Source organism: Octopus bimaculoides, chromosome 2 (genome assembly GCF_046866305.1).
Source record: "Octopus bimaculoides isolate indiv1 chromosome 2, ASM4686630v1, whole genome shotgun sequence".
Lineage (NCBI taxonomy): Eukaryota > Metazoa > Mollusca > Cephalopoda > Octopoda > Octopodidae > Octopus > Octopus bimaculoides.
In genome coordinates, this window is record NC_142929.1 from 74,593,199 (window position 1) to 74,615,698 (window position 22,500).

Here is a 22,500-nt window from a genome sequence, read left to right on the forward strand (position 1 = left end):
GTCTGTGCACCATCAATCAACCATGACGTGCCGTTTCCCACTCGGCGGGTGTTGAAAGTAAATCGAGCACCTGACCTATAGAACGCGTCCCCTCCGTAGAAATGGAAGAACAGATGCTCTAGTCCGTCAGTGGACTGGGGCATGGCTCGACGGTCAAGCGGTAATATATAACGAAGACGATGTAATGTTTTCCACTTGTGCCTGACCATTCAGGGACAGCTTTTTCTCATCCTATTCCTGAGTAAGAGAGGCCACCCTGCTTGTTACATTGTGACAAATCATCTCCATTTGAAGTTCTGGACCAAAACCAGTCCTCAGTCTATTTAAACGGTCCATCCGTCCAGCGCTCCACGATGCTGTTGGATGTCATGGACGTGTTGCTTCCTGACTTTTTTCGTTAACTTTAACTTTTGTCACTGCCTCGTACTTCCTTAGTACAGTGTCGATTACTTTGATGTGCTCGGGGTCCGACTCTATTACGGTGACGTCATCCACATTTGGCAATACAGATCTTCCACATTACAGTTCATGCAGGATGTCCGTCAATATCTCTAGTTTCACAGTAATGGTTCAAGAGTCATTCCATGCAGAAAGAAGAGAGGAGAGAACCTTGATGAACAGAAGGCATTATGTTGAGTGGTTCCGATGGCCATTTATTCTAACCACTGAGTAGGTGTTACTGTTAATAGCGGCGAGCCAACCACAGGAGACGCGACCGAAACCAGCTGCCATGATGACAGCCGCCAGGTATTGATAGTCAACCATATCGAGAGCTTTCAATTGATCTAAACTGATCGAAGCCCGATCCATGCCAGCTCCTTTACCCACCCACTGTACTATGTATCGCATAAAGTGGAGATTGTCGAAGATAAATCTCTTCAGAATGGAGCATGTTTGTGCATCACCGAGAAAACCATCGAGAACAATGTCAACTTCTTCGCTAACACTTTGGCCAAAGTCTTGAATTCTGAATGTTGTAGAGTTATGAAACGAAAATTACCAATGTGGTCCACTTTGTTCGAGTCCTTTCTCAGTAGAGCCACTACTCCACGGCTCACAGAAATGGGAATTTTTCCGTTCTGCTGTGTGTTGTGGTAGGTATCTGTCAAAAGGTGGCCTAAAAAGTGGCATATAGTAAGATGCGTATGGTATATAATTCAAACTAGTCGATTTGTCCCTCATGCAGCTAGTCATTGCTCCCCACGTTTCAGTGACTGTTATAACCCTTTCTCAACACTCCACCTCTGCATAGTTCAGCTTGTTCCGAGGGAAAATCGATCTACTCATTTTCCAATGAATGATTTAAAAAAAAAAAATACAGTAGGGCACACTTTTTCCAAAATCGCTAAAATGGCGGTACCCTAGCATGACCACAGCCCTTGACAGAAACCGATAATTAGAATGCAGTGAGATTTGAAGGTGGTTGGCCGGTTACATCGGGTGATCGCGTAGAGGCTCCCTTTTCATCTCGAATGCAGAAATATTTTGAATGTGAGGTAAAGTCGTCGATGTGACATCGTTATATGACTGGTATTTGTTTTGTCGAACAAGAAATTTGAACAAAACGGGATTTAAAAGTTAGATATAATGGTACGTAATTAATACAAGCAAGAATTTTGGCGGACACTCTGCAGTTCCTGCCTGCACCAAGGTCTTAGCTGAATAAAGATTTCACCGACTTTTGTTAACAGTAAGTTTGAATATATTATTTGCGACTCTTTCTTTCTTTCTTTCTTTCTTGTCTTAATATTCCTTTTCTAGCATCCCTACTTCCTCTCTCTCTCTCCATCTCTCTCCATCTCTCTCGTCTTCTCACACTTAATTGTAGACTTTCTCCCTTCCATTCCCTGTTCTTTCTCTCTCTCTCTCTTCCTCTCTCTCTCTCTCTCTCGCTCTCTCTCTCTCTCTCTCTCTCTCCCTCTCTCCTCTCTCATTCTCCTTCCCTTCTATCTGCTGTCTACATGTGACCCGTGACTAATTTTCTATTCTCTGCCTTTTCGCCACCAGACACCTAGCATGCTGGTTAATTTTTTCTCCTTTCTAACTAATATTTTTTTTTTATATATATATCCATTTGAGGATATCTTCCAGGCGTTAACCTTCATTCTCGTGTTTGGCCGAAAGGCTTTATTTGTTGTCTTCATCTATCGTTTCAAATTACTTTTCTTAACTTTCCTACGTCCACCCTGTATTGTTTTGTTTGCTCGAGCCCTAATTCTACCCAAATCTTGCGGATGCCGCCGATATACGAAGTTCCCAGTCTTGTGGTTAAAGGCACGGAACTGGGTATTAGCATTTTTGATCGATAATTGAGGAAGAATTAGGGTCCTTGTGTCTGTCTTTCGTGTACATTTTGTAATATTTAATGCATTTTTCATTTATGGAATAACTGAACGCCACGCATCCCGACTTTCGTTAACAGAGATAGATATAGCCTACTGCTATTTCAAGATGGCGGCCAAAACTAGCTTGCAGCCAGCCATATCAACCTGGCGGTTCTATTTCACTAGCTAGCAGCCATATCAACATGGCGGCTATATTTCACTGGAAGCAAGTTTTCGTCTGATCACAGACAGATGTTAGACAACTTCGAGTCGGGTAAGTACTTAGGTAGATGACAACGATACGAAAACGACGGAGTAAACGGCAATCACTATCAGTAACAAAGAAATCACCATTACTACTGCCAACGATTACTAATAAAAAGAAAACGTTACAAACCAACATGATTTTCGATTCACCTCCTACCACCACTAACACTAACTTGCAACAATACCGCCATTGCTATCTTCCCCTCCTTTGCCACCATTTGCTATTGGAATAGACAATTGAATAAACCACAGCCAACATCACTACCACCCCGCCGCCGCTGCCACTACCACCACCACCACCATCATCCAATATCAACATGAAGCAAAAGAGCCTTAAGTAGATGCCCAACATGCTAGAAACAGAAGTTAAATCTTCCTCAAATCACAACCTACAGTCTTTACAAAAGACTCAGGGATAACGTAGTTCTCGATAAAGATATATTTATGACTGAAAATTAGACGAGATGGTCGTGACTGGAACGCCGCTGGGATTAAACAACACAGTTAAAACTCTAAATAGCGACATTACCATCATCACCATCAGTGCCATCACTGCCGCCACCGCCTCTGCCTTCGCCACCACCACCATCACCACCACCACCGCAACAACAACAACCACAACCACTACAATCACTACCACCACTAGCATCACCACCACAGCTGCCACCACCACCACTATTAACAGTTTATTAAACAACTACCACTGCCTCGTATTTCTAATTACAACAGCATTAACAATAACACCGCTGAGATTACCCCGATTTACTGATATATCAATTATTTCAGTAGTAGTAGTAGTAGTAGTAGTAGTAGTAGTAGTGGTAGTAGTAGTAGTAGTGGTAGTAGTAGTAGTAGTGGTAGTGGTGGTAGTAATGGTAGTAGTAGTAGTGGTGGTGGTGGTGGTAGTAGTAGTAGTAGTAGTAGTGGTAGTGGTAGTGGTGGTGGTGGTGGTGGTAGTAATGGTAGTAGTAGTAGTGGTAGTGGTGGTGGTGGTAGTAGTAGTAGTAGTAGTAGTGGTAGTAGTAGTAGTAGTAGTAGTAGTGGTGGTGGTGGTGGTGGTGGTGGTAGTAGTAGTAGTAGTAGTAGTAGTAAGAGTAGTTCTTTATTGGCTCCACTGAATAATTACTACCACCAACATCGCCATCACAACGGCCACCACCTCCGCTACCGTTACTACTACCACTACTACTACTACTACTACTGCTGCTGCTGCTTCTGCTACTACTACTATCACTACTACACTACTACTACTACCGTTACTACTACTTAGTTATCACTACAATTCATATAACCATCATCATCACCACCCATACCAACACCACCATCACCACCACCACCACCACCACCATCAACACCATCTTCACCACCATCATCACCACCACCATCATCTTCACCAACATCATCATCATCATCACCAGCACCATCATCCTCACCGCTATCATCATCGTCGTCGTCGTCATCGAAGCTGGAACTATTGATGCAACTTGAATATTTGCCAAGAGGTCATTGTCCGCTTCTTGTTACCTCCTTCCCCCTCAGATACTCCTTACTATCACTCCACCACTCTTTCATTCTCTTTTCCTCTCATGTTTTCATTTTTTCATTACTCCCCCTCTCATTTTCCTCATTCCTTCTTGTTTCTGGTTCCCTTCGCACTCACTCCCTCCTACTCTCGCCAATCTTCTCCTCTTACTCTTTACCTCCTCTTCCTCTCACTCTCTCTTTCTAACTTTAGTTCTTGCCACTCATTTACTCCATCACGCTCCCTTTTCCTTCCTCTACCTAACACTTCTCCCTCCGATTACGTCTCTGGTGGTTTCCTTCTTCCTCTCCCCTTCCTTTCTACCGTTTCCACTCTGCCAACGATATATGCTACAAAAATAGGAAGCATTAAAAGAGTTAACCTATTATGTCACGTGACGTCATGTGACCTAATATCAGTGAGTCAGCTTTCGCCACGTCAGCAATGGAACTGTGAAGGAGAAGGCGAGGGTTCCAAAAATAAAAAGAAAAAGAAATAAAGAAAAGAAAGGAAACCGTTTTAGATTTGGATGGGAAAAAGAGCAAAAGATATCTGAAAAACGGAGAGAAGGAGAGAGAGGAAAGGAGAAAGTTATTGAATATTCTCAATATGCTGCTGCTACTGCTGATGGTGGTGGTGGTGGTGGTGGTGATGATGAGTAGGAGGTAAGAAAATTAGCGAGCTAGATAAATAGGGAAAGCCTAAGTATGAAGAAGAGACGAAAGAAAAACCTTCGTAGCTGTGAATGATACAAAGAGAGATTTGAAAAAGGGAAAGATAATTAAAGAGTAAGGAAGCAGCAGAGAAAAATAAAACTATGGAAAGACAATTAGTAAGATTAAGCGGGGAAGAATGAAGGAAGAGAAAGATGGGTGAAAGGAAAGACGGATTGGAGTGGGTATAAATATATAGAAAAGGAGAGAATGATTATATGAAGAGGAAAGAAAAATACGTTGAAGGTAAGGTGGATGAAGAGAGAGAGATATTGTTAAATATGGAGGGAAAGGAATGAGAAAAAAGAAACTTGAGAAAAAAAAGTAAGGAAAAACTGAAGAAAATGAGATTGGAGATTAATGGGTCCGCAACGAACGAATTAATGTAGTGGGAAGGAAGGAGAAAGCAAAAGACTAAAGGAATGATTGTGAAAGAAAGGAAAACAAGCAGTTAATAAAGCTATGTTGTACTAAGTTAAAAATAAACATGTAGCAGTCACCATATTGTTAGCAGCGGGAGGCGAGGGAGAGTAAATGTATAAAAGTAGTGGGAGTGATACTGGTGTCAATGATGGTGGTGAGAACGAAGAAGAAAATAAAAATGGTGGTAAATATTAGAGGATAGCTGGGTTTTTTTTTTGGTTTAGCTATAGATCAATGCTCATCAGCTTACCGACATTCAAAAGTATTCTGGCCGAGACCATTCCATCTCGTTTTTTTGCGAGTGTATTTGTTCAGTGTATCAAGAGCAATATCAAGCAATGGTTTTAAGGTAATAGGGTGTGGTTTGAGCGATATTTGGCTGCTGTTTCTAAGAGTGTGAAAGTACGTACTGATTCTTTTGCTGTCAGTAAACCTCCGATTTAAAGGTGATCAAAGGTGTTCCAATAGTGACCAGCCCGTCCCACAAATTTTAGTGTATCTAGAATATTATTCAGTACCTTGTTACTTAATCAAAGCGATACAATGATCTGATGGACATATGGTTATCGCAAGTATTTAACCCCAGGTCAACGACTCTACTAGACCTATTCAAAAGAACGCCAGCCATGAACGACTGTGGGTTTAAGAATTTGTGGAGCTTAAATAATTTACCATGTTCTTTTACTTATTGATTAGAGAGTAATTTGGTTTCCTGTTTCTAGCATGACGAGCAACCGTACAAAGACTCTCCTGTCTGCTCGGATGTTAGAACTGTTGTTTGAACCCCGGGTCAAGCCTGATCAAGCATGTTTATAATCACAGGCTCCCTAGTCGTGACCATCTCGTTTTTTCAATATCTAGTACTATATTCTCCGATGTGTGCTTCCTTTTCCAGGAGATCAGTGTATGATTTCAATGTGATTTGGCTGCTATTTGTAGCAAATTGAGTCACTTCGTGGAGGCTTTTTTTTTTGGCATCTTGTCATTACTGTTGTGATTTAGCCCTAGGTCACCCCTAAATGAGCAGATTTATAACTAAAGGCTTACAACCGTGACCATTAATCTTTACTTCAGACATAGTGCATTCAGTACTACATAACAAATGTAACCTTCCATTTCTGAAACAGTAGATAAAATTTGATTGAGATTTGGCTGCTATTTTTAGCAGATCAAATCACCTCAGACAAGCATTTGATACTGCTGATGATTAAACCTGTATCGTTTTTATGTTGGCGGTGAAGGTGGTAGAGGTTGTGGTGGCGGCTCTTTTGCTGGTGGTTATAGTAGTAGTAGTGATGGTGGTGGTGGTGGTGGTTCTGATCTGGATGTACGTAGTGGGAGTTTTCGAGGAGGTGGCGTTCGTGGTACCTTTTTCTTGCTGGTTGTAGTACTGATGATGGTGGTGGTGGTGGAAGATTTTTTTTTTTACCGTGTATAAAGCGGTGAGAAGTGATTAAGTTGTATTGTAAAGAAAATAGAGTAGAAACAGGGAGAGAAATGTGTGTGTATGTGTGTGTGCGTGTGCGTAAAAGAGCGAGATACATAAAAGAGAAAGAGAGAGAGAGGGATGAAAAGGAACATGTTTAAAAAATTGAAGGTGAAGGAGGGACATTTGCTGCCCGATTAATTAAAGTTTAATACAAAATGTTTTATAGACGAATAATGAGAGAGAGAGAAGGGAAGCAGGAGAAAAGATGGCGGGGAAATGAATAGAGAAGGAACTATTATTAGAAGGAAAGGTAAAGAAAGGATAGACACGTTTTGTTCATAACAGTGAAGAAAAGGTCTTGTTCGGGAGAGGGGATATGGTGTGATGATGAGTAGAGCGAGTCCTAAAGGCAATGATGAAGGGTTAAAATAGAAGAATTAGGATGATGGAGGTAATAAATATGTATGTATGTATGTATGTATGTATGTATGTATGTATCTATCTATCTATCTGTCTGTCTCTCTCTCTATATATATATACATATATATATATCATCTGCGCATCATAAATCCGAAAAAAAAGCACACTCTAAAGCTCAGAGCAATAGTATTCTTATATGCAGTTAAGTATACGTCTGGTCATAGAATGACTAATGGTTTCGCATCCATAAAGGGCTTAGCTCCATGGAAGACTCGTCAGACTCTAAAATCGAAGGCCATATAGTTCTTCAGACCTCGGAGGTAGAAAACCGTTACGGTCAGTTAGTAAGTAAATAAAAAATAAAAAATCCGGGTTAGCGAGGACGAGTTATCTTCCGTAGACCAGTTCATGTGGGTCAAAAAGGGGAACGGGGAAACTCCACCTCTATGTTGCTTTTACCTCGTAAAGACCTTTGCAGATCTAATCGATGAATTGGGAATACCATTCTTGCAGCAGATAACATTTGAAATGGATGCAGGGGTTGCAAATTTTTTGCCGTGTATTCAATAATCAAGGTTCCAGGGAGTCTTTGAGGATCCTTGCTCGCACAGCTAAGCAAAGCTTACAGCGTCCGCTCCCGTTAATATAGGATTCCAGCGGCTCCATGATCCTCCATTTGATATTGCATGGGGTCCCTTCATCTTTGAGGCGCCACACGTGGTCTGCCAGGGATGTGACGAATCGTCTTTCCGGAATCCTGAAAGAGGACCTGTGGTTGTACAGGCGCTACTTGAAGGCAGTCCCGGCTGACTCAGTATATTTCCAGGCTTGAGTGTTGGTTGTGTTCACATTTCTGGTGCATCTTCGGCTGGCTCCGGGTTTAGAGATATTGTTGCTTGGTTTGGGTATCACCACAGCCTCATAAATGACTCCCTCAGCCTCGCATTGCTCCTCCTCCCACCACTGGGCAGTCATTGTACTACCTACATGAGTAACCGACCTCCTCCCGCGTTTTATGGATGTTTTCATGTTGGGTACGCAACTAAAGGAGACCCTTAGGTTGTGTCTATTGAATAAACGTCCGTACCTGTGTCTCTGCATGAAATGTTTCTCTAATAACCTGAGGAATAGTCTTCCCATTCAAGCCTTGAAGTTGAGTGAAACGGTAGGGGTAAATCAAATGACGCTCCGGCTTCCTTTTGTGGGTGCTAGGGCCCGGCACTTAGAAGATGCGATCCTTAAACCCACTGGACGCCAGTACCGCATTGTAATAGGGGGGCTGCGGCGTCGAAAATTTCTTGATTTGTTCGATATCCCCCTTATGCGTAAGATATGGCATAATTATAAACGGCAAATTTTAGCCATTTCTCCGCAGACTGAAAAAATGATAAACAACCTTAATCGATTTTCGAATCTTATTAGGTTCTCATCAGAGGCGTCCACATCATTCTGACAGTCTCATATATATATATATATATATATATATATATATATATATATATATATATATATATATATATGTATGTATGTATGTGTATATACACACACACACACACACACACACACACACACACACACACACACACACATATATATATATATACATATATACATATATATATATTATATGTATTTACTTCCTCTTAGTTAGTTAACAATTAACTCTGACAAAATAAATTGGTTAATAGTTACCAGGGTAGCAAAGTTCACAAAATAACTCCCTGTTAATTTGAGGTATTTTGAATAAATATATAGAAGATTAAACAAATGGAGTTATACGCATGTGTTAAATGATTTTTTAAATTTCCAACATATGTTTCGAAGATTACAATTGGTTCATTCCAAAGGAATGAATGATGTTGAGAAAGATGTAATCTTCTCTTCAGGGAAATACATAAAAATCAACTCAACCGTTAGACACTATTACCGAATGTGACAACCGCTTGTGTTTCTGCTAGGGCCACTATCGCTTCTGCTGCTGTTATTGCCGTTATAGCTGGCGGTGTACTGGACCTGCATCTGCTGCTATAGGGGTTGTCAGGTTTGCTACTGTTATGTTTCCCTCGGGTGACTCGCAGAGATAACACAACGAGTTATACAATTTAATTATTACATTTATTGTTCAATTACATACAAAGAACGCACTCACCCAATGTTCGTTATGAATAAACAAAAGTCATGTCCGCCATATATATATCAATGACATTTTACTACGACAGTCCCACAAGACAACAACAATGAAACAATGAACTCAGACGAACCACAGTGACACACGGAACGTCAGACGAATTACATATCTAACAGTCCATATAACACCTCCCCACTGAAATTGATGCTACACAAGAAGTATCAACAGCAAAGTCTCTCTTGGGTTTTACGGGTTCTCTTGGACCGTCTTGGGTTGTCTGGTCCATACTCTGGAACGGGTAACATGGTTTTGGGTCTGGTTTGTCTTTGAGTTAGTGGCACAGTTTCCGAGATCTCCATCGGGTGATCTGTTGCAAATTCAAATACAATGTTTTCTGCATCACCAGGTTCATTGTCTTCCTCAGTTGTGTACCGCGGTCGCAGCTGTTCCCAGTGTCGTCTCCACATCGGGCCATGAGGAATGACCTTCACGTTAAAGCAGCGAGTACCCAATGACTTCTTAATGATTGCTGGTACCCATCGGGGATCTTTGTCTCGGCGAGGTCCATAGTATAGTGCATACACAGGATCTCCGGCCTTGTACTGCCTGGTAACTTTAGCGACATCAGCCGAGTTTGGAGTCACCTGAGACTTATGTGCTTCCTTAGACTGTTTGCCTTGAGCAATATGTGCTGGCGATGGCAGCAGAGAATCAATCCTTGTTCGTATCTGCCGGTGATTCAAAAGTTCACTCGGAGAGAATCCACAGGATGTCGGTGTTCTCCGGTACTGCATCAAGAATTCTTGAAGTGCTCGTGTCGGCGGAAGAGAAGACTTCCTCAGAGCTTGTTTGAAGGTTTGCACCAAACGTTCCGCTGCTCCGTTGGTAGCTGGGTGGTAAGGTGCCCCTGTCAGGTGTGTGATCCCGCGTTCTTTGCACCAGCTCTGGAACTCCTCAGACGTAAAAGTTGGTGCATTATCGGTGACCAGTGTGTGAGGAAATCCGAAGTGCGCAAAGTCTTCCTCAAGCAGATTTAAAGTGGTTTTGGAAGACGTGGAGGAAGTAGGATGAATGCATGGGTACTTGGAATAAGCATCTGTGATCACCAGCCAATCTCTACCCATAAAATTTATTGCATGGTCCAGATGTAAGCGGCTCCACGGCTTTTCTGGTAACATCCATGGGTGAACTGGAGGCTTAGATGGCTGCCTTTGATGTTCGTTACATGAATCACATCGTCGACTGGCTATCTCTATAGCAGCATCGATACCAGGCCAATATACAGCAGTTCTTGCTAGCTGTTTCATGCGTTCCATGCCAAAGTGTCCGAGATGCAGAAGATTGAGGATCTTTGGCTGCAAGCTATGTGGAATCACAACACTAGATCCATGTATAAGGCATCCATGACAGATACTAAGTGAGTTTGATAACTTCCGGAACTTGTTGACTTCGTCATTGATCTCCATGTTCTTTGGTGGCCAGCCTTCACGGACGTAGCGCATCACTGTAGATATCACTGGATCTTTCCCTGACTCTTGACGGAGGAGATTAGCATCCACAGGTTGGACTTGAATACTAAGAGCTTTGATGGCACACACCATGTCTATGTCTTCACCATTTTCCTTTCTGTCAAAGTCGTTGTCATCACCGAATGGCAAGTGACTGAGGGCATCAGCATTGCCATGATCTGCTGATTTCCGATATTCAATGGTGTAGTCAAACTGGTTCAGCCACAGGGCCCATCGTGCTAGTCTGTTAGCAGCGAGAAGTGGCGTCCCTTTCCTCGGAGTGAATAGTGATGTCAGTGGCTTGTGGTCAGTCACGAGTACGAATTTACGACCGTACAAATACTGGTAAAACTTCTGCAAGCCAAATATGATAGCTAGGGCTTCCTTTTGAATTTGACTGTAGTTACGCTGTGCAGAAGTGAGAGTCTTGGACATATTGGATATTGGGCGCTCGCTTCCATCAGGATAGCGGTGAAACAGGACTGCTCCAATACCAACGTTTGATGCGTCGCAAGCCAATCCCAAAGTTTTGTTTGGATCGAAGTGTATCAGAACTTGACTTGATGAAAGTACATTTTTCAAGTGATCAAAAACTGACTGTTCCTCATCTCCCCACTTCCAAATAGTTGACTTTTTTGTAAGGCAATAGAGTGGCTCTGCTATACTGGCTAGGTTTGGGATAAACTTTCCATAAAACTGAACTGAACCTAGGAAAGATTTCAAGCTTGATTCGTTCGTTGGAGATGGCATCTTTAAGACTGCTTCGACTTTGGATCCCTTAGTGATCCCTTCAGCCGACAAAATGTGTCCAAGGTATTCTACACTGGGTAGTGCAAACTGGCACTTTTCACGGCGACATCTGAGTCCATTGTCGCTTAGACGTGTGAGCAGACACTTTAGGTTGTTTAGGTGACTGTTTGCATCTTTCCCACTGACGAGCATGTCATCCTGGAAGACTGCCACTCCAGGTAGATCATGGGTCAGGTTTTCCATGATCTCCTGAAAGTAACCAGGTGCTGACTTGATTCCGAAAGGGAGTCGTTGTTGCAGGAGTACTCCACGGTGAGTGCTGAGTGCGAGTCTGCGTTGACTTTCTGGAGCCAGCTTGATCTGATTATAGGCATCAGCAAGGTCTATCTTTGTATATCCGAATCCACCTCCGAGTTTCTGCATCAGTTCAGCAGGGAGTGGCATTGGATGACGGTGATCAGCAAGTTGGTCATTAATTCCCACAGAGTAGTCACCACAAATCCGTAGTTTGGGCTTCAGGTTGCTTGAAGCGTGTGCTTTACGAATCGGTACCACTGGCGTTCCGTATTCGTTGAATTGAACAGGCTTCCAGATTCCCTTGGCGATGCCTTCTTCGTAACCTTTGGCCAGGTCATCACGAAGAGCATATGGGACCGGACGTGCCTTGTGAAAGACTGGTGTTGCGTCCGATTTGAACTTCACTTCCAGTTCAAAGTTCTTGAGACATCCCAATTCTTGCTTGAAAAGATCTGGAAATTCATCACACATGTTGTGACAATCTTGCTGCAGGGAAACATAGGGCTCGCTTGAGGTCTTTGGATACATCCCTTCTGCACCTTCCCTCTTAGCTTGGCTGTCTATGCTTTTCAAACCTAGAGCAGTGTCTACGGAAATTCCCAGAGTCTGGATAGCATTCCGACCCAGCAAATTAAGATCAGAGATCTTGGTGACTATGTAAGGTATAAGATCCTGCTTACCAGTTGTTGGATCCTTGGTTTGGCCCATGAAAGTTCCTAGAACAGGCAGGTTGTGCTTGCTGGCAGATTCATAGCGATGCTTGACATCTTGCAGCTTTGGTCTTCCAAGTTGTTTCCAGACTGACAAGGAAACAAAATTGCCTGTAGTAGCAGTGTCCAATTCCATTGTGAACAGTCTGTTCTGGATTGTTACTGGCACAATTAAACTGTGAGTGTCTCGGGAAACTTCACCTAGGATCGCCTTGACTAGCTCAGCTTTTGTGATTCTTTTCACGGGAGTTTGTGAATGGCCATTGCGTTGCTGATGTTGTTTTTTCCTACACACCGCTTGCAAATGACCCTTTTTATCACAAAAATGACATTTGGTTTCCCTGAAAGGACAGTCTGTTGCTTTGTGGGCCTTTCCACATCGGTAGCATTTCTCCTGGTTTGTGGAATAAGACTGCTGATGTTTCTTTTGAGGACTCTTATTCCTGTTCTGCTGGACCTTGTACACCTGCTTGGTTTTGGAACCGTATACAGTTTCTTTTGCAACCTTTGCTGCGTCTTCAGTCTCAATGGCAACCTGGACAGCACGGGCAAAATCTAGTTCTGAGTCTTTTATCTTAAAAAGCGCCTTCAGAACCGCTTCATTGTTAACCGAACATATGAATCTCTGTCTCAGAGCTTCATCCTGTGGGTTGGTGATCGCTGGAAAATCACAGGTAGCTGCATCCTGGCGTATACGTGCTGCCAGCTCCTGGAGAGTTTCGCCTGGCTTCCGCTGCATATCACTCCAAAACTTGAAACGCTCTCTCACAATGAAAAGTTTTGGGTCGAACTGTTCCTTCATGAAGTCAACGATTTCGTCCATTATCAAGTTGTTGATATCTTTAGGCGGATTTTGTTGGGTAGCCAGATTAGCAAGTTGCTTGTAAACAGTAGCGGTCTGATTGGTCAGGAACACTTGTGCCATGCGTTTTTCAGGTACAGCATTAGCAGCCACAAACGTACGGAATCTTGACCAGTAATCAGGCCATAGTTCTGTTGCTGAATCAAATGCAGCAAATGGTGGAATCGACACTGTTGTTGAAGCAGCTGAAAAATAGCCACTAGAATCGCCTTCAACTTGTCGAGCACCAAACAGTTTTAAAAGAGCGTCCATATCTCTCTGATGTTGTTGCATTTGCTTGTCCATTTGTTCCCTAAACAATTTAATAAGTTCTACTGTCTGTTTTTCAGCCATTGTTTTTACGATGAATAATTTTACGGTAAAGTAAGCATGTATCCTACCGGCGACGCCAATAAACTCTGTTATGTTTCCCTCGGGTGACTCGCAGAGATAACACAACGAGTTATACAATTTAATTATTACATTTATTGTTCAATTACATACAAAGAACGCATTCACCCAATGTTCGTTATGAATAAACAAAAGTCATGTCCGCCATATATATATCAATGACATTTTACTACGACAGTCCCACAAGACAACAACAATGAAACAATGAACTCAGACAAACCGCAGTGACACACGGAACGTCAGACGAATTACATATCTAACAGTCCATATAACAGCTACTATGGACGTTAGGGAAGCTGTTGGTAATGCTGGTGCTGATGGCGATGCTGCTGTTGTTGTTTAATGTTGGTGTTGTTGCCGTCAGGGGAACTGCTAATGCTGCCGCTGGTGCTGTTATTGCTATTGTTGCTAGTGTTGTTAACTATGGCGATGGTGGCAGTGTTGCTGGTTCTGTTCTCGTGTCTACGGTTGCTACTGTTTTGGTGTTTGATCACAAGTTAAGTACGGACGAGAATTAATTCTGTAATGCAACCATTCTATTGTTCCAGTCCCAAGCTGAATTCCAACTGTTGGCCAATTTGTTCCAAAGTTCTTATCTTGACGTAAAATTAATGAAGCGAATGTCTTTTACCTCCCCCTTGATCTTTGATGCCATCTGACAGACGCCACCAAGATGGCGTGAATCAGCCAAACTTTACCTGCTAGAAATAGCAACCCAATACTGAATGCTCAAGAACCAAATGAAGAGCAGATTTTCAATCCCGAGATCATTATGATTTCAAAAAGGTATAACATGTTTATGTAGAGCAAATGTAGGCTGAGATACAGGGGTTCCAGACGGACAGACAGAATTTCGCTTTTATTATTATAGATTATATAAAAAGTAAAAAATATTTTGTATATTGTAGAAGTATAACCAATTATTTGAACATAAATTTTAACAACAAAATTTTATATGGACCCCAGTTTAGAACCATTTGGTTCATAATTTTGTTTTAGCCATCATAGTTAAGGGTGTCCCAGATAGTACACATTCTAGCTCCACTGCTGTTGTCCTATCTCCCTAGCTGTCCCGTTTCGCAACATACAGTCAAGCCTTTTGCTCCTTTGCCAAAAACGAATATCCTTTGCCAAAAAGAATATCCTTTGCCAAAATAAATATCCTTTTCTCTCTTCATTCCATCACAGTAATGGTTCTGTGGGGAAATCTTTCAACTTCGTTGTCGCTTGCAGCTAACTTTAATAGATAAATTTCCTCCAAATCTATTCCCTTCCACACAAGTTCGCCATCTTGCATGCACACGGCATATGCGAAAATACTCACGGTTGCTTAAATCCAACAAGATCGCCAGTCAAATACTGTCCCTTCCAGTACTCTCATACATTACAGTTTACAGCTATTCCCCAAACTCAACAAATATAAGGATCTATTGGGAAACATGCCACAGTGCGTCTCATACGCTAGAGGCACAACTCCTCTGTCCTTGTTAACTATTGTCTTATCGCACTCGCAATATTTCTTAGGTAATAAGGCGGTTAGCTGATAGAATTATTAGCATGCCGGGCAAAATGCTTAACGGTATTTCGTCCAGCCTTACGTTCTGATTTCAAATTCAGCCAAAGTCGACTTAGCCTTTTATGCTTTCAAAGTCGATAAAATAAGTACCTGATGAACACTGGGGTCGATGTAATCGACTTAAATTGCTGGCCTTGTGCCAAAATTTTTTTTTAATTCTAAGATAAGAGAGACAACCATTAACAAAGACTCCTCCAAATACCTTCAATTTATGTCTGTTCATCTATCTATGTGTCTGTCTGTCTGTCTCTGTCTGTCTGTCTGTCTGTCTGTCTGTCTGTCTGTCTGTCTGTCTGTCTGTCTCTCTCTCTCTTTCTCTCTGCTTTCATTAATGGACAACTTACAACTTGTACAGCCTCCGTGGGATCAGATCAACTGACGATGTACCCTACACGAGTTATTACCAAAGCTTTCGACCGTGCCCACAAAGAGCTTTTTTTTTTCTGTTCTTCACTCTGTCACCTCTGGTTTTCCCTATACGTCCATCTTTTGTACTTCAATGATCTACTTGCCACCACATCCAACAACGCCCACTCTCACGTAGGTGTTACTACCTTTTATTCACTCCTAACATTCCCCAATCATGCATCTTCCAAACATAACCTACACACTACGCTTTCACTTATGCCGATTTCAGGAACAGAGACTTCGAAACCATCCTTCAATAAGATACTGTTGCCTCTGTTCTTCTGCATTGCGAAAGCATCTTCTTTTATCTTTATTTTTCACTTGTTTCAGTCAAATTCATGGTGCTCATGCTGGAACTTCGCCTTAAAAAATTTAGTTGAGTAAATCCACCCCAGTTCTTATTTTAAGTATCGTACGTATTCTATTAGTTCCGTTCACTGAACCGCTAATGTATGCGGAAATAAACAAACCAGCACTAGGTATCAAGCGATGGTGGGGACAAACACAAACACACACAAACATACACTAACACACACACACACACACACACACACACACACACGCACGTACACACATACACAAATATACATTCATATATATATATATATATATATATATATATATATATATATATATATATATATATATATATATATATATATATATATATATGTTGTTGTACTTGGGGATGGTCATATTGCCAGTTTAGCCAATAAAAACACACGCACTGTATATTTGGTGTTAATTTGCTTCAGCTTTATATTACATTACATTACATTAATCCTATTTCGGCCAGAGTTCTTTCGTGACACTTCTGTGACCTCATCAGTGGTCCTTTGCTTTCTTCTTTCTTATGTCTGTCCCACCTTGCTAACTATCAGCCATTTTGTATTATATATACATATATACATACTCATTCATATATATATATATATATATATATATATATATATATATATATATATATATATATATATATATATATATATATATATATATATATATATAACTTACATAGTTCTTATATATACGGATATAAACAATGGGTACGGAAGATAAAGTATACTGGTAACTTTATCACAACGATCGTTTCGACACAGGCTGTACCGCTCCCTCATGGGTGGCAAACTATACAACAGCGTCATTTCATTTATATTTCAAAAAAAAAAAAAAAGAATGGATAAATGGTTGAACTTGTGTAACAAAAGTAATGACGCAGATGGCAATGCTACAAAGTCTGTTCAAGCAGGACCTAGTAATCAGAGAGAGGCACCTAAGATGCGAAGAAGAAAATACGATGAGTCATTTCTCCAATTTGTCTTTACTTTTAATAATAGCGATGGTATGGAACAACCTCTTTGTTTAATTTGCAATAACGTTTTGGCCGTGGAGAGTATGAAACCCTCAAATTTAAAAAGGCATCTTGAATCCAAACATCCCTCATACGTCAATAAACAAAAGATATATTTTGAAAGACTGTTTTTATCTTCAAATATAGAAAAACAAAATTTTGAATATTTATGATTATAAACGAAAAATATCTATTAGCGTCATACGAAGTTTCATATCTAATTGCTAAAAATAAAAAGCCATACACCATTGGGGAAGAACGTTTTTACCTGCTGCTATGAAGATGGTAGAAATACTTCACGGAATGGTGATGAAATTCTGAAAATTCCTTTGTCGCGAATAGAATTATTGAAATTAGCAACGACCAATTTGAGCAACTTATTACTATACTTATAGAAAACTCAAAATTTGCAATTCAGTCGGACAAAACAACTGATATTTCAAAAATGACTCAATTGTTAGTATACGTCAGATACATTTATAAAGAAAACGCCAATAAAGAATTGTTATTTTGTCAGCCTTTGGCAGAACATACAAGAGGGAAAGACATATATAGTGAAGTTGACGAATTTTTAAAAACTATAGCTATGGAAAACTTATATTGGAGTATGTACAGATGGTGCAAAAGTGATGACGGGCGAAAATATTGGTTTCAAATCGTTTGTTAAAGCTGCTGGTTATAATCATGTAACTTTTACACGTTGCATGATTCATCGAGTGGCCCTTGCAGCAAAAAAATTAGCACCGGAATTAAACAATGTGCTTCAGGATGTTATCAAAATTATAAATTTTATTAAAAGCCGTGCCCTTAATAGCCGTTTATTTCCAAATCTCTTTAAAGACATGGACTCAGAATACAAAAAAAACTTATTATACGCAGAAGTAAGGTGGCTGTAAAGAGGGCGAAGTTTAAACAGACTCTTGTAGTTAAAAGACGAAATTATCATATTTTTTAACCGAACAAAAATCTGATCTTGCTGCTCTTTTTCAAAATGACTTATGGCTTTCAAATTTATGCTATTTGTTACATATTTTTCAGAAACTAAGCGATCTAAATTTGTTTCTTCAAAGAAAGAAAAGTGATATATTTACTTCGAATGATAAAACTGAGGGTTTTATAAAAAAAGATGAACATTTGGAAGAATGGAGTGAAAAATGATTCATTCCAAATGCTTCCGGTTATCGACGATTTTATAATTGAAAAGAATAATTGTAAAAATTTGATTGGAACAATTTATTATAGACCACTTAAATACCCTACAAACACAGTTTCGCATATACTTCATATTGAATTTTAATTTCAAAAAGTTATCTTGGATTCAGAAATCATTTCCAATTGACATTAGTGATATAAATCATCTGCTGTATACAGCCCAAAAGCAATTCGTTGAGCTGTCGACTGACTCAAACTTGAAACTTGAATTTACAAAAAGATCTTTGACTGAATTCTGGATCAGAGCTAAAGCTGAATTTCCCGCAATTTCTGAAATGGCATTACATATTCTTATGTCATTTAGCACAACATATCTATGCGAAACGACTTTTTAAGCTTTAACCCTTACTAAAACCAAATATCGTTCAACGCTGAAAAGCACAGAAGACACTTTACGTCCAGCAGTTTCAAATATTATATCAAGGTTTACTTTGTTATGCAGTAAAAAAAGAAAAGAAGCACATCCGTCACATTGATTTTTATTTGGGTTTATTCATTTTTTTTTACTTTGATTTATTTTTGTACTTGAAACAAATCCTAAAACTAATTTTGTTTTGGCAAATAATATAACTACTTTTTTAAAAATATGTATATTGTTCAGCAAAAAAATAATTGATTAATGAATCTATTTGTATGTTTTATTTAATACTAGCAGAAATACCCGGCGTTGCCCGGGTTAAAGAGAGTAACGAAATCTAAAAACGCCGTCTAGACTACGCATCATCTTTATATATAGAGATGTATATACACACACGCACCCAAACACACGTATATATATGTATATCAATATAAATATATGAAAGTCAATGAAGTTTCGTAAAAGAAGGTGATCATGTACATACTTTCTTGCTGTTGTGATTATAACACCTCGTTGTAAACAATGTTCCTTGTTTTCCCTTGTGGAGCATATACAAATAGGTTTTTTTTGCTGCCCACTCTTGAGCAGCCAACATACAGTTGTCCATGTGAGAAGCAGGGCTCTTCCAAGAGAAGACCAGCTACAGACAGTGTTTGAGCCTGATATTTGTTTATGGACATGGCAAAAGTCACACGAAGGGGGACTTGTAGTCTTCTGAATGTCTGCTCCTGATGGAGTAAGAGGAATTCTTGGAATAAAGACGTCATCCCCTTTTGCACATCCAGAAAGAATGGTAGCCTCGATAACGTGTGACATCATTTTCTTTATCACGAGTCGTGTTCCATTGCAAAGTCTTGGTGGTTCCAGATTGCGGAGCAGCATAACAGGCGTTCCAACTTTAAGTGATAATATGTGGGGAGGTAGTCCTAGAGGCTCCAACGAATTGAGAAATTCAGGAGGATAGTTCACCACTTCATTTGTATGTGGAACTGTATCAACAGACTTGTAAGTTTGAAGATTGCCGGGAAGAGAATGCATCAGGTGTTGATTAATTTTTGTAACAGCTACGTTTTTTGGAGCTAATATTGCTCTTTCACATAGCCAATTGTGATTTTGGTAGTTTTGTTTAAAGTTGGGAAAGACTTTGTGTTTGAGGTCATCTACAGAATTAACAACAAAACAAAATGGCCATACTTCTATTTCTTCTGCAGCATCGAGAGGCACCTTGCCATCACCAATTGTCAAAATGTCCTGTGCGAATTTTTTTGACATTTGGTCGCCGTGTAGCTGAGCTCTCATGTTAGTGTTAAGAGTGAGGATAGTAACATGATGCCACAGGGTAGAGGACTTTAGGCATGCTTGGACCTCATCTGCTCTAGTGCCTTTTGGAATGACAGGAAGAGTTTGCCTGAAATCACCTGACAACAGAAGCATAACACCTCCCATTGGAGCGTGACAGTCTCGGATGTCTTTCAGGGCTCTATCTAATGCTTCCAAAGCTCTCTTGTGAGCCATGGTGCATTCATCCCAGACAATTAGATGACACCTTTTAAGTACCTGCCCCTGATCTGAGCTTTTGGTGATGTTGCATGAAGGCATCTCGGATGCTGCTAAATTTAAAGGGAGTTTAAAAGTCGAGTGTGCTGTCCTGCCACCGGGTAACAAAGTAGCTGCAATCCCAGAGGAAGCCACAGCTACTGCAATGTCCTGATGCTGCCTAACTTCTGCAAGGAGAAGCTTTGTTATAAATGTTTTTCCTGTCCCTCCAGGAGCATCGAGGAAGAAGATTCGTCCATCACGTTGGCGTACACTGTTAATAATAGTTGTGTAGGCCTGCAGCTGGTCCGGAAGTAATTTATGCTTGTTTTCAGCAATGTAGTTTGAAAGCGCTTGGGTGTCGTAAGATGTTTTACGAATGACAGCAGTGGGAAGGCTATTTGACCCTGACCTGAATGTCTGTGGCAGGCCATATGTGGACAATTCATTACCACCTAGTGTAGCAATTCTGTCTTCAATGTCAATGAGAGTTTTATTGTAAACTTCATTGCTGATACCCTCCATGTCAAGATAGAGCCGGTGAAAGTCTTCAGCCAGGTTGTCCCTGTACTTGAGCCATAGATTTTCAGGATCACACAGTTCGCATGTCTGAAGTAATACTGCAAACAGTGCCCTGAGACTTTTAGGTGATTCTGATAAAGCAGCCTCTCCCAAAGTTGCATCCCATTGTGCACCATCTTCCAACAGTCCTTGTCGATAGCAGGCTTCTCTGTATGTTGTGCAGACATGTCCATGAACGGTTTTTAGGGCCTGGAAAGACGTGGGGCCTCTGACCTCATGCAGCAGTAGGCGGAGGTAGAAGCACTCTTGTTGAGTGGGATGCACTGTGTATACTCGTCCAAGGCAAGTATCAAACTTAATGCCAGGGTATCCACAAACATTTTGACCTGCTTTCCTTGGTCTCCATTTTTTTCCATTCCATGTGTAGTATGATGGAATCTGTGGATACAGTAAGGTTTGAGCCAATGGATCCAGTTGACAGAGCTTGAAGAATGCAGTGAGTGTGCTATCCATTGGTTGCTCTGCCAACAGAGAAGCATTAGCATCGGTGAAGTAGACTCTTTGACCGTTTTCTAGGTGCACTGCAAGCTGTTGAATGGCGGGGTGTCGTTGGTGAAGTGGAAAGCCAAAGATGCGCCAGAAAGCCTCGTTGCTACTTATGTAGCGTCCCACCTGATAGTGTGTTACCTCATCCTGGCAGTATTGTTGTTGAAGTCCAAACATTGCAGCGTCAGAACCCTTGTTGATATACTTGCAAACATACTTGATGGACTTAACGGAGTTGCAAAACTCAACGTTGATGTGGGCATTGAAAATCTTTGACAGGAGTAGGCAGTAGGGAACAATCCATCTGTTATCAACCTCGTGCTGTCCTATATTTGCTGTGAAACCGCCGTTTTGTGGTTTTCTCCGTCTGTATGATGGATACCCATCAGCACCTGTCTGAGTTGCTTGTAGGAACTTCCTTGGAAACTTTTTTGAACATACGCCATCTTTCAAACATGGTGAGTTAATGTTGAATCCACGCCCACATGGACCATGCACCATGTTTGCTTTAACTATGTCGTATAATACCTTGTCTAAATCTGGATCAGGAAGTTCTGCAGAGATTATCTTGTCGATGTCTGAGAGCCAAAGCAGGATATGAGCATGTGGAAGGCCCCTTTTTTGCCATTCGATTGTGTACATGTCACACTGTGTGGGTCCGAAGATTTGCCCTTTTTTGATGAGGTCCATGAGAGTAATTAATTTCAGATGGAAAACTCGGGCGAGGATGTCATGCCTGTCTTTAGGCTTTTGACCGAAGAAGAGTTCGGCCTGAATCTCCTTCCACTTGGGATTGCATGTGAAAGTGATGAATAAGTCAGGCCTGCCGTAATGGCGGACAAAGGTCATTGCATCCTGTGTTCTTTCATGCATATATCGGGGACTTCCAGTGAATGTGGAAGGCAAGATGCAAGGTCTTCCTATGCTTGTTGGAGCAGCATCATTGTTGATAGCATCTCGAAGATGGATGTAGCTGTCAGAGCGCAATTTTTGTTGATGTGATCTGATGAAACACAATCTCTCTGATTCTATTTTTGCACACATATCAACTGCAAATTGATGAAACAGATCTCGAGACTGGTGGAGGTGATTAGAGGAGTTGTTTCGCGTCATAAATCGGAATGAGTAGAAGTCCATGCAGGATACTTGCTTGTTCAGATATTCATGACGATCTTGTGGATGTTGCTGTTGTATACCGATGTGGTAGCCATCCTCACCGTAAACAAACAGAAGTGGATACTGAAGTGT

General features: G+C 40.9%; 1 protein-coding gene across 1 annotated transcript in view; it reads right to left on the bottom strand.

Annotated features, from left to right (window-relative positions):
- Positions 1-627: 627 nt before the first annotated feature.
- Positions 628-22,500, bottom strand: part of LOC149137121 (uncharacterized) — a 22,353-nt gene continuing 480 nt past the window's right edge. The window contains exons 1-3 of the mRNA XM_089338452.1: positions 19,843-22,500; positions 1,436-1,527; positions 628-967 (exon numbers count right to left, since the gene is read on the bottom strand). The exon at positions 19,843-22,500 is cut by the window's right edge and continues 480 nt beyond it. Of these exons, the coding sequence (XP_089194578.1) occupies positions 628-967; positions 1,436-1,527; positions 19,843-22,500 (3,090 nt within the window). The remainder of the gene's footprint in view (positions 968-1,435; positions 1,528-19,842) is intronic.